The sequence below is a fragment of the Archocentrus centrarchus genome, chromosome 22, assembly GCF_007364275.1.
Source record: "Archocentrus centrarchus isolate MPI-CPG fArcCen1 chromosome 22, fArcCen1, whole genome shotgun sequence".
In the NCBI taxonomy this organism is placed as follows: Eukaryota; Metazoa; Chordata; class Actinopteri; order Cichliformes; family Cichlidae; genus Archocentrus; species Archocentrus centrarchus.
In genome coordinates this window covers 13045664-13060766 of record NC_044367.1, presented here as the reverse complement: position 1 = coordinate 13060766, position 15103 = coordinate 13045664, and the positions used below count along the sequence as shown (strand labels likewise).

At 42.2% G+C, this 15103-nt stretch overlaps 3 protein-coding genes across 5 annotated transcripts in view; 2 read left to right on the top strand and 1 right to left on the bottom strand.

Annotated features, from left to right (window-relative positions):
* Nucleotides 1-2840: 2840 nt before the first annotated feature.
* Nucleotides 2841-6416, bottom strand: cmpk2 (cytidine monophosphate (UMP-CMP) kinase 2, mitochondrial). Its single transcript, XM_030718607.1, has 5 exons — nt 5820-6416; nt 5463-5577; nt 4865-5066; nt 4437-4670; nt 2841-3540 (listed from the first exon to the last, which is right to left on the bottom strand). The coding sequence occupies exons 1-5, from the start codon at nt 6414-6416 to the stop codon at nt 3420-3422; spliced, it is 1269 nt and encodes a 422-aa protein (XP_030574467.1). The 3' UTR covers nt 2841-3419.
* A 555-nt stretch (nt 6417-6971) lies between these two features.
* rsad2 (radical S-adenosyl methionine domain containing 2) lies at nt 6972-9496 on the top strand. The gene is made up of 6 exons (XM_030718615.1): nt 6972-7373; nt 7456-7617; nt 7752-7981; nt 8071-8220; nt 8617-8649; nt 8885-9496. The coding sequence occupies exons 1-6, from the start codon at nt 7049-7051 to the stop codon at nt 9047-9049; spliced, it is 1065 nt and encodes a 354-aa protein (XP_030574475.1). The 5' UTR covers nt 6972-7048; the 3' UTR covers nt 9050-9496.
* Nucleotides 9497-10195: 699 nt separating this feature from the next.
* rnf144aa (ring finger protein 144aa) overlaps nt 10196-15103 on the top strand; it is a 30790-nt gene continuing 25882 nt past the window's right edge. For 2 of the 3 annotated variants that reach the window (XM_030718621.1, XM_030718619.1), the window contains exon 1: nt 10271-10743. The gene's annotated coding sequence lies outside the window, so the exon portion shown is untranslated. Of the gene's footprint in view, nt 10241-10270; nt 10744-15103 lie in introns of those variants that run through there. The other variant, XM_030718620.1, reaches the window with a different exon arrangement.

Sequence of the window (15103 nt, the reverse complement as noted above, 5' to 3'; positions counted from 1 at the left end):
GTGCATGCATATGGTCTGTTTGTGTGCACAATAATGGAAGTGTGTGAAGGGCACGTTATGTTAGGATGAGTGACCCTAGAGGAGATTGGTCTGGATGGAGAAATAATTTTATTAAGAAATTTGGGGTCAAAGAAACAAGAGAAGGCTGAAGAAAATTGTGTTTGTATTCGACATCATCTAATTTTCGTCTGATAACACAAACTCAGTGATAAAATCTAAATACTTACTCTTAAACGTTTAAATATCTTTCAAATATGAGCTTACTTAAACATGCAATCGCAGTCTGATTTAAATTCCCTCGTAAACATCATTTTGAATTTTGTTTTAGCAGCATTTTGTTTAATTGCTTTTTGATTTGGTGTAATAAAAAACCAAGCCTGCCAGATGATATGGAAAAAGCAAGTGGCTGAATATTCAGCAGAGACGTTAGATGCCATTTGAAGCTGCTTGTGGAATGCTCCGTGCTGTATTTGGAGGTGAGAAAAGTATGAAGCAAGAGGAATCTGGAGGGACTTGAGCCCACAGATGGCAACATACGTGACATCTCCCATCACTCTCACCACTTCCACCCCCTTTTCCACCATCCTCTCCTTTTCCAGTCTTCCCCTAGGCTCCTCTTCCTTCTTTTATCCCTCCCCTCCCCCCCACTGTAGACAACCTATCCCTGCCAAACTTAGCTCTCCCAAAATCCACCATCGTTCCATCCGGTTGCTGCTCTGAGGTCTCACTGATTGAAAGGAGCATTATTACCTCCTGCTCTCCTGCCCATCCACTGTGTAAAATGTTGCTTATTTGACAGTGGATGCATACAAATGTTGCTGTAGAGGGCCTTTAGAGTTTGGCAGATACTTGGTGCCAAATCATATGCATGACTCCTCTTGCCATGCCGCTTCATGTGGTGGCTGCCAAATGAGGTTCACTGGGGTTTTTGTCAAGGGACCTAGACTACTATTCAACACCCCCCACCCCCACCTCCCTAACAAACCACACTCCTAACATCCCCATTCATACACACACACACGCGCGCGCTCACACACAAAATAAAAACCTGTGCTTCCTCAATGCTCGCTTTCCCTCTCCCAACCTGTACCAGCCCTATGTCCTCCCACTCCCCTCCTACCTATGCCTTCAGTCTCCATACCACACTCATTATTAATGATCTAAGGGACAGCTTTCATTTGATCTATTACTTAGGACGGGATGGCGGCTGCTGTGCTGCTGCATCCCTGCTGGATCTTTAATTATTTCATGGAGGGCTTTCCTCCTCTCCGCTGCTCCTTCTCTGTTGTGCAGATGAAATATTGAAGTTGAGGAGTGTAGTGCAAAGTGGCCCCATACAGAGTAAGGTGTGTGTGTGTGTGTGTGTGTGTGTGTGTGTGTGTGTGTGTGTGTGTGTGTGTGTGTGTGTGTGTGTGTGTGTGTGTGTGTCCTCTGCTCAGTGCATTTGTGTGTATGGACACATACTATGTTTAAGGCTGAGTATCTTCTGCCGCTCTCAGATGGATCTTAGTTTTTCATTATATGAGGCTTGGACTTTTATCTTGAAACTTCAGTAGTGAAGTCACAGATTGGAAGCAGATTGCGTTCGTTATTAACTTCTTCCTCAAACCGCAATTCAGCTTTGAAATATTTTTCAGTGGGTGAATATGCAAGTTCCTGTTGTTAAGACCTCAGAGTATATTCTGGCTATCTGACAAAACCAGCTGAAAATGTTTCCAAAAGGGAAAAAAAAAAAAAAAAAAACTGCTGCAACAAATGTGAACAGAATTATTTCATTGCATGTGTAATGCGATGTGATTGTGGGCCATAAATGTTGTATTACGGTTGTGTTGAGGAGCAGTAATGGCATGATATCACCACTCACTTTTTGTTGCCAAAAATATCAGTGCTTAACAACATCTGACAGGGGAAAGTGGCTGACACCGCTAGCGCACACAACTTTGCATTCAGGTATGAAATATGGCACAAAGCCTAATTGGCTTGCTCTCCGAACTTCATACATTTTGGACTCTCTGTGTTAATGGCAATCAAAATTCCACATTGGTCTATGCTACATTCATTTCGTGTCACACAGAACATCCACTGAGGCGCCAGGCAGCTGAGGGCTTATGAATTCAGCAAACTGTACACAGATGCCTCATGTAGGAAACCATACTCCATAAACATAATGACTTAATTTTAGTCTGTGTGCTTACATGCGATGGTAAGATTTGCATCCACAGCACCTCTCCACTCAGTAAAACATTGGATTGCTGTAACTGGTAGTAAGAGTAATTCCATGCACTTATGTGGGGGAGCAATGGAATGACATTGATATACAGCGCTCCATTAATTGCCATATGAATAGGGTCTGCATTGCTTGGCACTCTGCTGATGCATCACAGTAAAAGAGATGGGTCACTCTGTCTTCTCCACCCTGCAGCTTTGCCAAGCTCATAATTACTAAAACCCCCAATTAATCTTCCCATCACATAGGCCAAATATACACTTCCTCCCTATATAAATGAGTTACAGTATATGCTCTTAGTAAATGTGCATGATTATATGTGTGTGTGTGTTTTACACAAGAAAGCATGTGTACATTTATGTGTGCCCACTTGTAAGTACCAGTGCTTATGAAAACATCCAGTACAGATAGCAGCATGTGCACTCTGTAGCATCACTTGTGTCAGTATTGCACAGCTGAACTAAAGAGAATCGGCATCAGCAGCACATGCCAAAAAGCGAATGTTTTTACAAACATAGTAAAACATTATGTTCATGTAGTACATAAGCATGCTGATACATACAGTTAATATACTTGTCTGGCAAAGTTGTAGAAAAGAGAACACATACAGATGTTTAGTGTAATTTTCTTTTAATTTGAAAACTATTTTTTAACAAAGTGAAAATATGTTATCTGACAACAGATTGAGTTCTTTATTCCTTTGTAAGTTAACATTTTGGTGCATCTACAGTACATTTTACAATTTGGATTTTCTTGTTTGTACATTTTGATTAAATCCACAGCAACTCACTCATGCTTATTTAAATGTTCCCATCCACTTCCTCTGTGTCAGTCTGCAAAAAAAGTGCAGCTACAATGTAACTGGAGGCTACGCAGTGTCTAATTTCTGAGAGGTCACAACAGCCATTAGATGTTCACTTCTTCCTGACAATGCTTTAGTGTGTGTGTGTGTGTGTGTGTGTGTGTGTGTTTGTGTGTGTCTACATGAATATGTATTTCTGATTGTAGCATGCAGTTCTGGCCCCTGGCATTCAACCTTTACACGTTGTGAATAGAATCTCTTCTCCTCGCTCCAATCTGCCCACTATTCTGTCTGCCATCACATTTACAATGCCTTACTGGCACCTAGTGGTGAAGGGAAATACTGCATACACGTGATGCTTGACTGCCAGCAGGGGAGATGGAGAATTGTTTACAAGTGGCATTTGCCCCTAATTAAAAGCAGTACTTGTTGGAGCACTTGGTCTGCAGAAGGACTAGCATCCACAGTAACGCAAGCTGGGCCGCTGATCCTCCGATAAGCCTCCTCCACTCTGCATACACACACGCACACATACACAAACATTGGTCAACGACTGAGGAAAGCACGCAAACACAAGACAAATGCAAGTATTGTGATTGCTTACAGCTTTGCTGCACAGTAAGGTATACAGTATAGTACATCTGTGAGAAATAACACAGATGGCTCAGAGTTCTGCTATTCCTTTTAACAGTGAAGATTTGTCCTTTTGATAGTGATTGACCAAGTCCGCAGAATCTCTCACTCTTTCAAAGGCTGACTGTCAACTCCCTCCATTTTCTAATTCTGCTGGCCCAACATCTGGCTGTCCTGTGTGGAAAGGCCATTATGTCAAGACAGAAGACGAATGAAAGTAGCCATCGACCTGTCTGAGTAGCAACTAACTAGGCCGGCAGTGCCTGCCAGTTTTGACCAGCTTAATGGAGCACAGCAGCTCAGCAACTAATCACCTGCTCTTTCTCATCAGCTGCCTCTCCCATGGGACTGTAATTGATTGTTAAGTGTTTGATGGATCAGACGAAGACTGAGCTGACTTGACTGTGAATCTGCAGTACAGTTTGGAACCATCTTTGCTTTCATGCTCAGACTTTTTCCCTTTTCTTTTCTTTTTGTTTTTTATGTATAACACGGCAGACGTTTTCATTTTTGTCATTGCCAACTCTGGGTGCCTAGAATCATCATACTTCAGTCAAATTAAAAGAATGAAAGCAACATGTACAGAGAACTATTTTATAAGGGCTATACCAATGTTATCTCAATTAATTATTTAGGCTTTCAGTCTAAATGGGTTTATAATAAGCTGACATAACTTTCTGCTAGCATTTTCACTTGTTTGATGAGCACTCTAATTCAAGTATAATGCTAGCAGGATGAATAATACATTATGCATAAGCATTCCAACTACCTCACCTGAGTCTGAACAGCTGGTTGTGATCCAGCTCTTGCTCTTCATCAGTCTTTCCTTGGCCTCTGTTTCTCAGTCTCCTCTTCCTTTCCTCGGGGTCAAGGGTGAGTAAGATCACCAGGCTGGGCTGAAACAGGTCGCTGGGCCAACAGTACACCTCTGAACCTTCTCCTGGAAGGTTGCAAACTGGACCACTTACCGCTGTTGCGATGGCATAGGCCGCAGTGCTGTGCCAAAATCTGAAGACAGATAATCAATGGTGAATTGAAAGGTGAATGACGGGTGGAAGCCACATCAGGTGACTTGGTAGCCACTGAATATCGAGTTGTATAGATCTGGATCTCAGTGGGATCCACAACTTCTTACAGAAGCAAAAAAAAGGTCACAGAACAAGCAGAACTCACTCCACCCACAACATCGCTGCTGTCTTTACCTGTCTACAATGACAGGTGTCTTCATGCCCTCTTGGCCTATTTGTTCTGCTGTGATGTAGTTCCCCAGAGCATAGAAGGCCCTGCGGATGAGGGGTGGCTCCTGATCAAAGCGGGCCCTCCAGGGGGACAGGCACTCTGGTGGGGACCGTAGAAGAGTGGCCCCCAGTGTATCCCTTAGAGACTCAGTCAGCGTGGTCTTACCTGTGATGCCGAGAAGGAAAGGGAATAGATTCACCTCACAACCAAAGGAAAGAAAGATGTGAATATTTTCACATGGCAAAAGGAGGTATTTATCCTTTTTCTATATTAAATCTTAAAAAGAATTGTGGTGGCCCTTGAAAAGTTCAATTAAAACTCCCACTTGGCCTACACAGTTGAGCTTTCATGAAGGTTTGAAAATAGTATGAGAGGAGCGAGCTATGCAATGAACCATTTTCAAAGTGATGTAACTTTTCTGAGGTCATGATACACGATATTCCATTAAGTGAAGCTCACTGGCATTTAATGGCTTTAGCGGAGAACAACCAGCCATCGCTTTAGGAAGACATCTATGCATCAGACTGATCACATATTTATTTATGAGTTAATGGCATTAACCTGTGGCATCCAGGCCCTCTATGACAATAACAGGGAAGTCTGGTTTATTTCTGGCGTCTGCTTTGCTGGGCAGCAGCTCCAGCACACCCTTAGCCTCTGGGATGATGTCACCACACTGCAGAACAGACAAATCAGTTAAGCAGGCAAGAGTGAGTCATAGACGGCGCTGTGAATGAGCACACACAGTGGTGTGGGCCACCTGGCCCTGATAGATAGATGTTAGAAGCAAGCGCTTTGGGCCGCTTGGTATAAGCTGCTATCCCTTTATTCTCCACAGGAGTGCGCCCGTTTGCCAAATCTCGTGCAGTACACTAATAAAAATGTAAAACAGCCCTGCGCATATGAGCAAATACGCACCTTTTTCATCACGTCATAGGCTTCATCAAAGCTGTAGTAAACATCAGAATTGATAATGCTGAGAGTAGAAGGGTGACAGTCCGGCGCTTCTGAGGGCACCACATAGTATGCCTTTGGCATATCCATCAGCGTGTTTTCTGACTGTGACCACATGCGCTGAGTCCACTGTTGACCATCTTCGGCTGGACAGTAGGAACAAACTAACACTGGGTCGTGCTGTATCAAATGACTCAAAAGCCGCTCTATCGGGGAGGAAATGTCAGAATTCCCTTTTAAAAAGTAACCCTTGATGAGGGAATCCTTGACGTTTGGTAGAAATGAAGACATGGGAGAAAAGTGACACTCTGGAGGCAAGTCCCTCAACAATTTGTCTTTCAGCTCCCCGTAAAACTTGGCAGTTTTGATTCTGTCCCTGCTGCTGTAGACAAGGACAGAGTAGCACCTGTCATGATTCTCAAGTTCTTTGAACCCCCTCGGCCCGTCTCCTCCTCCCTGGTGCTTTTCTTTGACAGCAAAGTAGGAAGGCGCTCCATTTAGCTCCACTGAAAAAATACGAGAGCACCACCGCGGAAGAAGAGACTGTACGTGTCTTGCCATCTTTTATGCTAGACGCCTCAATCCGCTTCCAAAATACGGTCCCCTTATGTAAACAGCAGGGAAAACGAAAGTAACTGCGACAAACGGAGGAAACGAAACTTAAAGCCAACGCCTCCCAGGAGCAGCCCAGGAATTCTGTCCTTAAGTCCAGGTTACGTTTCTAGAAAATGTTTCTAGGAAAACGAGACACTGGACACGTAGCAGAGCTACAAAAACTACAATCAGACCCGAAACAGAAAATAACTTTCTTAGAAGCAGGTTTACAAATGTCCATTTATTTATCACTTAAAGTTTGAGCATCACAACTAAAGATTTATAAATAGTGTATTATCATATTTAATGACATATCTATGGAAGCTTGTTTCCGCCACTAATGATGTGTGGTGTTCCTGGTGAAACGAATGACAGCACTGAGAAGAAATTTAAAGAATGAGTTATCATTCTTTCAGTGGCTCAGCAGACTGCAGTCAGGCTGGGTTTCGTTTTCGTTGTTTGTAAACAGAAACTTGTGAGCCGCTCAGCTGACTCAGTTTCCGTAACCTCTATATAAGGTGCGCCCTGTGGCTTTTTTAGTTAAGAGGCACCAGCTTGCAAACGCACCAAGTGTGATAACCTACGTGTCGTTTAAAAAAATGCAATTTTCTTCGGCAATCGCGTCTCCGAAGCTGCTTCTGCAGCTCTTCATCAGCACCATCTACTGCATTTTTGAGAGCGCCTTTTCAAAACTTCATTACTGGACAACAGGAGCCTGCAAGGGGACAAAGTCGTTCGTTTCAGCTGCTGGCCATAAACTGAACGAAAATAACGAGGAAACTGCAACGATTCCAACGAGCGTCAACTATCACTTTACGCGCAAATGTAATTATAAATGTGGGTTTTGTTTCCACACTGCGAAAACATCCTTCGTCCTGCCCCTGGAGGAAGCCAAAAGGGGCCTTAAGCTTCTAAAGGAATCGGGTAATTTGACAAAATAATTGCATTGAGTTTTATTTTGTGTTAAAAAATGCCGTGCACGCTATTGAATGTATGTCTTTTTAAGGCATGGAAAAGATCAACTTCTCTGGAGGCGAGCCCTTCCTGCATGAGAGGGGAGAGTTTCTGGGGAAATTGGTGCAATACTGCAAGCAGGACCTCCAACTCCCAAGTGTCAGCATTGTCAGCAATGGAAGCATGATCAAAGAAAAATGGTTCCAGAAATATGGTAAGATAGCTAAGTCAGCTTTTTTTTAGAATCAATTTATTAGTACATTCAGCATGTGAGTTTTTTATAACCATAAACTAGTATAAAAAAATTTAGACATATGTGCTCTTTCATTTTCATTTCCGCTCTTCCAGGTGTCTATCTGGACATTCTAGCTGTCTCTTGTGACAGCTTCGATGAAGCGACCAACCAGCTGATTGGCAGGACTCAAGGCAGGAAGAGCCACCTTGACAATCTCTACAAGATTTGCAACTGGTGCCAGGAGTATAAAGTGGCATTCAAAATCAACTCAGTCATCAACACCTTCAACACTGACGAAGACATGACAGAGCACATCAATCAGCTTAACCCTGTCCGCTGGAAGGTAAAAAAAATAAAAACTGAGAGTGTGCAGGTTTGTGTGCACGTATGGCATAATCATGAATATATTCATCCCCTCGTTCTTGTTTTCAGGTGTTCCAGTGCCTGGTGATTGATGGGGAAAACGCAGGCGAGTCAGCCCTGAGAGAGGCGGAGAGGTTTGTCATCAGTGACCAGCAGTTTCAGGAGTTTCTGGATCGACACAGCAGCGTCTCCTGCCTTGTTCCCGAGTCTAATGAGAAGGTATCATTTTCAAACAGTGCAGTAAATATGGCTGAAATATTTAAATACATTTACCTTCATGTATTCTATGGGAAACGTGTTTTTTCATTCTGTTTTTTTTTAATATTTTGACATAGACTTTTGGTATAGTTTATAATGTTATGATAACTTCTGGACTGAAGCAGTGGTTATCACACTGTGACAGATTTCAGATCTCGAAAACATGATTTGAAGAATATGATTCTACTCTGTTCACCCAGATTAAGTTGAAACGTGAGATCAGTTCATCCTGCCTATAATAATACATTTTCTTTTGGCAGCCTTGTTGTAATGTAAATAATGGTGCAGTGCTGTGAATTAAAAGTCGAGCCTTGGACACAAAAAAACTTATATTTGCGGTCTTTGTTGTCTTACTAGATGAGGAACTCCTACCTGATCCTGGATGAATATGTAAGTACTTTGTGTCATAAACAACTGTTAGTGTTGTTTGTTTTACTACATGTTTGAGTTATATAAATGGGAATTTCTCAAAGGAATTTAAACTGCTTAAATTTGACAGAATTGTTTAAATTAGCAGCTATTTTGGGTGAGGGAAAATCTTAAGTGATTTTTTTTTTAAAGTACAGGTAACTTCCTTCATCTGGTGAGGATCTGACTGATTTTCTCTCCATTTTCTTTTCTTCAGATGCGTTTTCTGGACTGTCGAGAGGGACGGAAGGATCCATCCAAATCAATCCTTGATGTTGGGGTGGAGCAGGCGATTTGTTTCAGTGGCTTCGATGAAAAAATGTTTCTAAAGAGAGGAGGAAAATATGTGTGGAGCAAAGCTGATATGAAGCTGGAGTGGTAAAACCCTGAGCATCTGACATTGTGCAGCTCATTTTTGGTTCTCCTTTGCACTGATGTGCTGTACAGTGTGCACATTTTGTAGTAGCTCTGTAAATATTTGGGAGTATCCAGATTTATCTTGGCCGTTTTTTTTTAAAAATTAGCTTTGCAATGACAATAAGTTAGGGAGGGGCGCGTGTGGGTGTGTGGGTGTGTGTGTGTGTGGGGGAAGGCTGATATAGAAGGTGACTCTGAAGTATTGTTTTGATATAAATATATTATATTGTATAGTATTCATATTGCACTGATTATGACTGTTGGAAAAGTAATACATATTAAAAGTATAATTGTATAAAATAATTTTAGATTGAAGGACAACTTAGCACAGAAGTGTTATGATCATTTATTGTTTTTTTTATGTGGTTGTATTACAGAACACAATAAAGTTATTTTTTCCATGATAACTATTTTACAGTCTGAACTTATGGTCACTGTATATATATATATATATATATATATATATATATATATATATATATATATATATATATATATATATATATATATATATATATATATCACACATTGAGGACAAGCCTCTACTTGCTACCGCTGTTGTGCCAACCCATATCAGACTATAGTTCAAAAACAAAATCAATAGTCTTTTTCTACTTTCGATTTCCTGGTAAGTTGAAGTTTCATGTAGAAGTCTGAATCGTGTGAGTGGTTGCAGTATTTTGGTGACCCTCACCAAAATTCCAAGTAATTATCTCAAAATTAAGACTTAATAGCTGTAAAAAAAATTTTTTTTTTTAATTTAATTTCGAGTTATTTTTTCAGTATTTTGTGTTAGTAAGTCTCAGACCAACCCTAACCCTACTATTGAGTTACTAAGCTGAAATTGTGAGTTAATAACCCGAATTTTTGACTTACGGACGGCAAAAAAGAAATCAGTGGAAACAAAGCTCAAATTTGGGCTATTAATGTATTGGCGAACTAGGCTTCAGGGAAACTTCAGGGAGACAGTGAACAGAATCCAAAAAGGCGATTGCAGTGTTTTGACAGCAGGGGGAGCTGTTGTTTGGCGAGACGGCAGGTGCGGCGCTCTCCTCTAAGGGGCATCGTAGGACAGCAGACGGAAAACCTCTCACAAACAAATGGCGTCCCTCCGGTGCGAAGCAGCTGATTTCCTACCGAGCAACGTAGCAGTAACGGCGGTTAGATAGACACGCCGCCATCGGGTTTCTTTCCACCAAGGTTGTGTATTGCTTTTTGTACGATTGTGTGATATTGTGCACTCTTCTGTAACCGAGAGTAGACCGCTGTTCCGGTGTACAAACAGTCCTCCTGTTAAGCAAAACAGAAAGGAGAGTGTCAGCTGCAGCTTGTGCTTCCCACTGGTTTGCTTATTTATCTACGGCGTTTTTTTTTTTTGTTTTGCGTCGATGTTTTTTTTGGTGTCAGGGCTTCACCAGGGCTCGAACTCAGGCGCTGTCGGCGACAGTAGCGGGTCAAATGTGTCCACCCCGACGTTTCAGGGATACATAATGAATATGGGCATCACCCCTTCAGAGGTATCCTCCTTCTCCTCCTCCTCATCATCCTCCTCCTCCGCTTGACTGGTTGGCCGCCTGTACGTTAATCCAATTCAAGAGATCATCTCTTCAGCCCTTCCTGAGGTTACACTATCAAGACGGCGTTATCCCAGAAAGCCAGGTAAGGTTTTGCGGTTTTTCCTCAGTGTAACGCAGTGGGAGCTGCCTGAGCTCATGATTTGTCAGTGTCAGTTACGGCTACACACGACTGTCGCATATTTCCGACATTCTCTTTTTTTTCTTTTTACTGCAAGGTATGCTGTAGCTACTTGGCTTACAGCCATCTGACCGATAGCGATGCCTGTTGAGACTTCTCGTGTCTAAAGCTTTTTTTCACTCTTTGCTGGCTCATTTTTAAAATAAACAGCTGTACTTAGTTGACAGAGCGGTGGCTGCAAAGTAGCTGTTGCTGGCACTTGCTTAGAGTTGGTGCAATTAGGTTGTTTCCCCACATCCTTCTATCATGTGTCTCCTATACCACAGCTGCAGGGTGTTGCGTCTGAAAACACCAAGTATAACATGCTCGGAGGTGACTGCTTCACTCGGCCCTGAAAGGTCACTCACTGCCTGCTATTTCCATTTTAAGCAGTTGGTCCCTTTCAGGATTACATGCATTGCTGTGAAACCAGGCTAGTAGACAAACAAAGGATTCCTGCAGTGCGCACTGACCAAGGCTCTGAGGTGTGTGCATGTGTTAAATGAATCCTTTTCTAATTTCTTTGCTACTTGTACACCGCTCACATGGTGTTATTTCCCCCTCCGATGACTGTCAAATTAGGGGGAATTTTTTTTTCTTCTTAAACAACCCTTTTCAGTAACAGAAGTCAAAAATATTGCCTGTATTTTGTAAAGACATTTCTGTCCATTAAATCTGACACATCAGTACGAGGACGGATTGTTGTGGTGTCACGTGTGGAAGTACCTGCTTTTGTATTAATGAATTCCAGGTGGGATGCCAACCCTGCCATAAACAGGACTTGCTCTTTTGTAGGGGATGGCTCACTTGGATTTCACAGACATGCAGGCGATGATACGAAGCACTTTCTTCATTCTTCTCACATACTGCTTGCTGCCATCAGGGAATAAATACATCAGGCCGCTGCTGCCTTCTGCTGCAGATTTGTACAAAACAAGCTATACTGTAGATGTACAAAACAGTAACACACTCCTCAGAATGGCCAGCAGCAGTCAACCCGTTCCCGGAGGAAAGTAGTGCTGAGTTGACTTAAGAGCAGGAAGGAATGAGGTCATAATGCCCAGAACTCAGACTGCCATTGAAGTCAACACACTGTCACAAACACACACCCATGAATGCACATGGAAGCACATACATAACAGACATGTATGAGGGGCACTTGGTGCTTTTATATAGACAAGGAGGAGTTACGATTGTTATGTTGTGCTGCATGGGCTTCACATAGCATAAACCCTTTCTTAGTAACAGTTTCATGTTTGTCTAAGCTTTTCAGTGGTCTGTTTGACCTTGGCATTTGCTATGTACTGAAAAATATGCAGTGCTTTGGCAGATGAGCTTTGCAGAATACATCATTGTGGTGCTGCAAATAAGGCCAACTTAGGAAAGCCCTGGGCTGGGCATTTATGCATTCTTAACACAGCACGTCTGTGACAAAGCATGTTGGATCATTTGCAGTATGTTGAAGGCGATCATATACTAAGGGTCATGATTGCAGTATGATTTGTAGGGTGTAACTTCTGGCATAATCACAGAAGTGTGTCTGGGGAATAAACAAGGAGGGTCCTTGGCTTTTTGAAACAGTGCTAGGCAATAATCCACATGCTGGAGAGGCTGTTTGTCAGTGCTCTGCCCACCTCTAGGTCACTATGAAAGCACCTAATGTTAAGAAGATTAATTACCCTGACTTGATCTTGGTCTAGAGGGGTGCCATTCAGTTTAAATACCCCTAACCAGTGATCAAACCTCACTTACTGTCAGTGCTTCATGGTCAGGAAAGTCTTTCTAGATGAATAAAGCAAAATTTAATTTGACACTGAATGTCAAATTACTGTGCTTAACTGGACTTTCTAAAGCCTTAGCTGTCTCACAAATACACTTCATTACTGCAATGTAGTTTTGTTAAATCGCTCCTTTTATTCCGGTAACACTTAAACTTCCAGAGCAAAAGTCATTTTGGAGTAATCTGATTTCAGGGGTCGTATTCTGCCATTGTGCTGTCAGTTCTCCAAAGATTATGCAACAGCTTAAATTCCATTTCAGCAGGGTGTTTTGTGTGTGTGTGTGTGTGTTCAGGGTAGTGGTGCTGATTTCCAGGTGTGTGTGTGTGTGTGTGTGTAGGGCTGGGGACTGAGTGGAGGATAGTGTACACACTAAACAGGCAACGCTGCCATCAGTTGAGCCCTAAATAGCTCCCGAAAATGATGTTCTGTGCTCAGAGAGCACTTTAGCTCTGTGTGTTATGGCTTGTATCCAGCCAGTTAGGATTATGTTTGGATGAGACGGGGATTGTTATGAGAGTATTATTTGCTGCTTGTGTGCCGTGCTTCTTCCAGACAGCCACTTGGCATTTTGAACTGGTCTCACACGCTCCATTTTTCTCAGACAGGTAGGGCTTGGGAATTGAGACGCTGTTATGTAATGCGCCACAGAATCTGCTGACCCTCTGACACTTTCTAAGATGGAGCATTTCAGTCGTCGTCGTCTTCTTTCAGCCGCTCCCTTTAGGGGTCGCCGCGGCGGATCATCTGCTTCCATCTCACAATATCCCTAGCATCCTCCTCCTGTCACACCAAGCCTCTGCACGCCCTGCTTCACTACATCCGTGAATCTTCTCTGTGGTCTGCCTCTTTTCATTTCAGTAATGTGTACGTTTCATTCAGCCCTTGGGGTTAAGAGAGCTCTACACAAACAAACAGGAGGAATAAAGAGAGTTTTAGATGGGGAGGAAGTGAACTCCATCTGCATCTCTTTCTTGAATATTAGTTTTCCAGAGCTCAGATAATTTTGTTGTTGTTTGGTTGTGCATTTTACTGACTTATACAGAAAATGGTTTGAATATTTGTCATCATTATGTTGAGATATTTCCAACACAGCTACATGAACAGGGTTAAAACCGGCTTCGTGGAGCATTTATAAAGAGAAGAATTTGGTGTCTCGCATTCACACAACACGGGCCTCTTAAGTTAATAATATGGAAAAGAGTCAGGAAGAAACATTTTGTAGGAGGAGATGGTAGTTTTTCCACCTACAGTACTCTCAGCAGACTATAGTTCAACAACAAATTACGTTTTATGTTCATTAACGGGCTGCAGCTCACACTTGAGCTACTGGGAATAAGCCAACACTTTGCTCTTACTATGACTGTTTCCATCACTGATGCTCTCCACCTACAGATGAAGGCAGCAAATGGAACATGTTTAGGCTTATACTCAACAGAGAATTATTCTCAGAAATGCTGAAAACCGCTAAGTGAAGTAGATGAGCCAAGTGCTAGGGTGGGATCTCAAGGCTACCGAACCAAAATGTGTTGCAACCTGGCATTTCATAAAGCATAATCGAATGCCGATGGGAATTACAGGAGAAAAATTACAGTGACAATGCGAAAAATCCCCTCGTTAGACGCGATGTGATCGCATTGCAACTTGGCACGTTAGGCATGTGCTAATAAAATCGAAGCTTTTTCCTGCACTGTTCCTGTTTTGGAATGAATAAGGCTTGGCAAGCTGGAATCATTAAAGGTGCAATAACCACTCGATGTGCTTATTGCTCTGCGCTTAAATCCCCTAGGACGCCATCGCTGTTGGTCACAGTGAAAACTTGTTTCGATACAAGACCCTTGAAATTTAGGCCTGTTTAGTGATGCCTGCAGCTACTTCGTCAGGAATCCAGCTAAAGAATCATGAATAATATTGAAAAGATTCTAACTCTAAGTGGTTGTTTTGGAAGCTGTGGTAAGTGCAAGTGTTTTTTTTTTCCCAGTTTGCCTTTTATTGCTTCTTTTCTCTGAGAAAATAATGTGAAAATGGTGGAGATTATCAGTAATTCTGACAACAGTTTCCTCCTTTGATTTCTACTGTCTAATATCTCAGTATTATCACAGTAGTATTTGGATCCATTATAACCCATAGCAGACAGTCATTGCTTGACACATATCCCATCTATTAACAGACTGAACTGAAGCCCAAACTTACTTGATGCATTTCTACACATTAAAATGGTGGATTGACAGAGAATGCATCTAAATATTGGCTGTAGTTGTAAAAAATGCTCATAAGACCCTTTCATAAGACTCAGTGTGCCACCATTGTGTTGTCATTTTTTTCCCCCTCATAGATATTTTGAAGGGCTTTCCTACCTTTTAGTGAGATGGTATCCTTTATGTATCTAGAACAAACCCAACAACAGGATACCAGAGCATTTCCTAACATGGATTTTTGGGCTTCCTCCTTCCCGTTCTACTGGGAGCGGTAGGCTGGGTTTTCTGTGCAGGGTAGCATCCCACTTA

What these genes read in the sequence shown, in the direction of transcription:
- cmpk2 (XM_030718607.1), bottom strand. Translation starts at nt 6,416, where the DNA reads ATGGCAAGACACGTACAGTCTCTTCTTCCGCGGTGGTGCTCTCGTATT. An exon ending in CCTATGACGTGATGAAAAAG is followed by an intron (nt 5,578 to 5,819) that starts GTGCGTATTTGC and finishes TCTGTTCTGCAG; the next exon opens with TGTGGTGACATCATCCCAGA. An exon ending in ACACCTGTCATTGTAGACAG is followed by an intron (nt 4,671 to 4,864) that starts GTAAAGACAGCA and finishes ATCTGTCTTCAG; the next exon opens with ATTTTGGCACAGCACTGCGG.
- rsad2 (XM_030718615.1), top strand. Translation starts at nt 7,049, where the DNA reads ATGCAATTTTCTTCGGCAATCGCGTCTCCGAAGCTGCTTCTGCAGCTC. An exon ending in TAAGCTTCTAAAGGAATCGG is followed by an intron (nt 7,374 to 7,455) that starts GTAATTTGACAA and finishes TGTCTTTTTAAG; the next exon opens with GCATGGAAAAGATCAACTTC. An exon ending in AAAATGGTTCCAGAAATATG is followed by an intron (nt 7,618 to 7,751) that starts GTAAGATAGCTA and finishes CCGCTCTTCCAG; the next exon opens with GTGTCTATCTGGACATTCTA.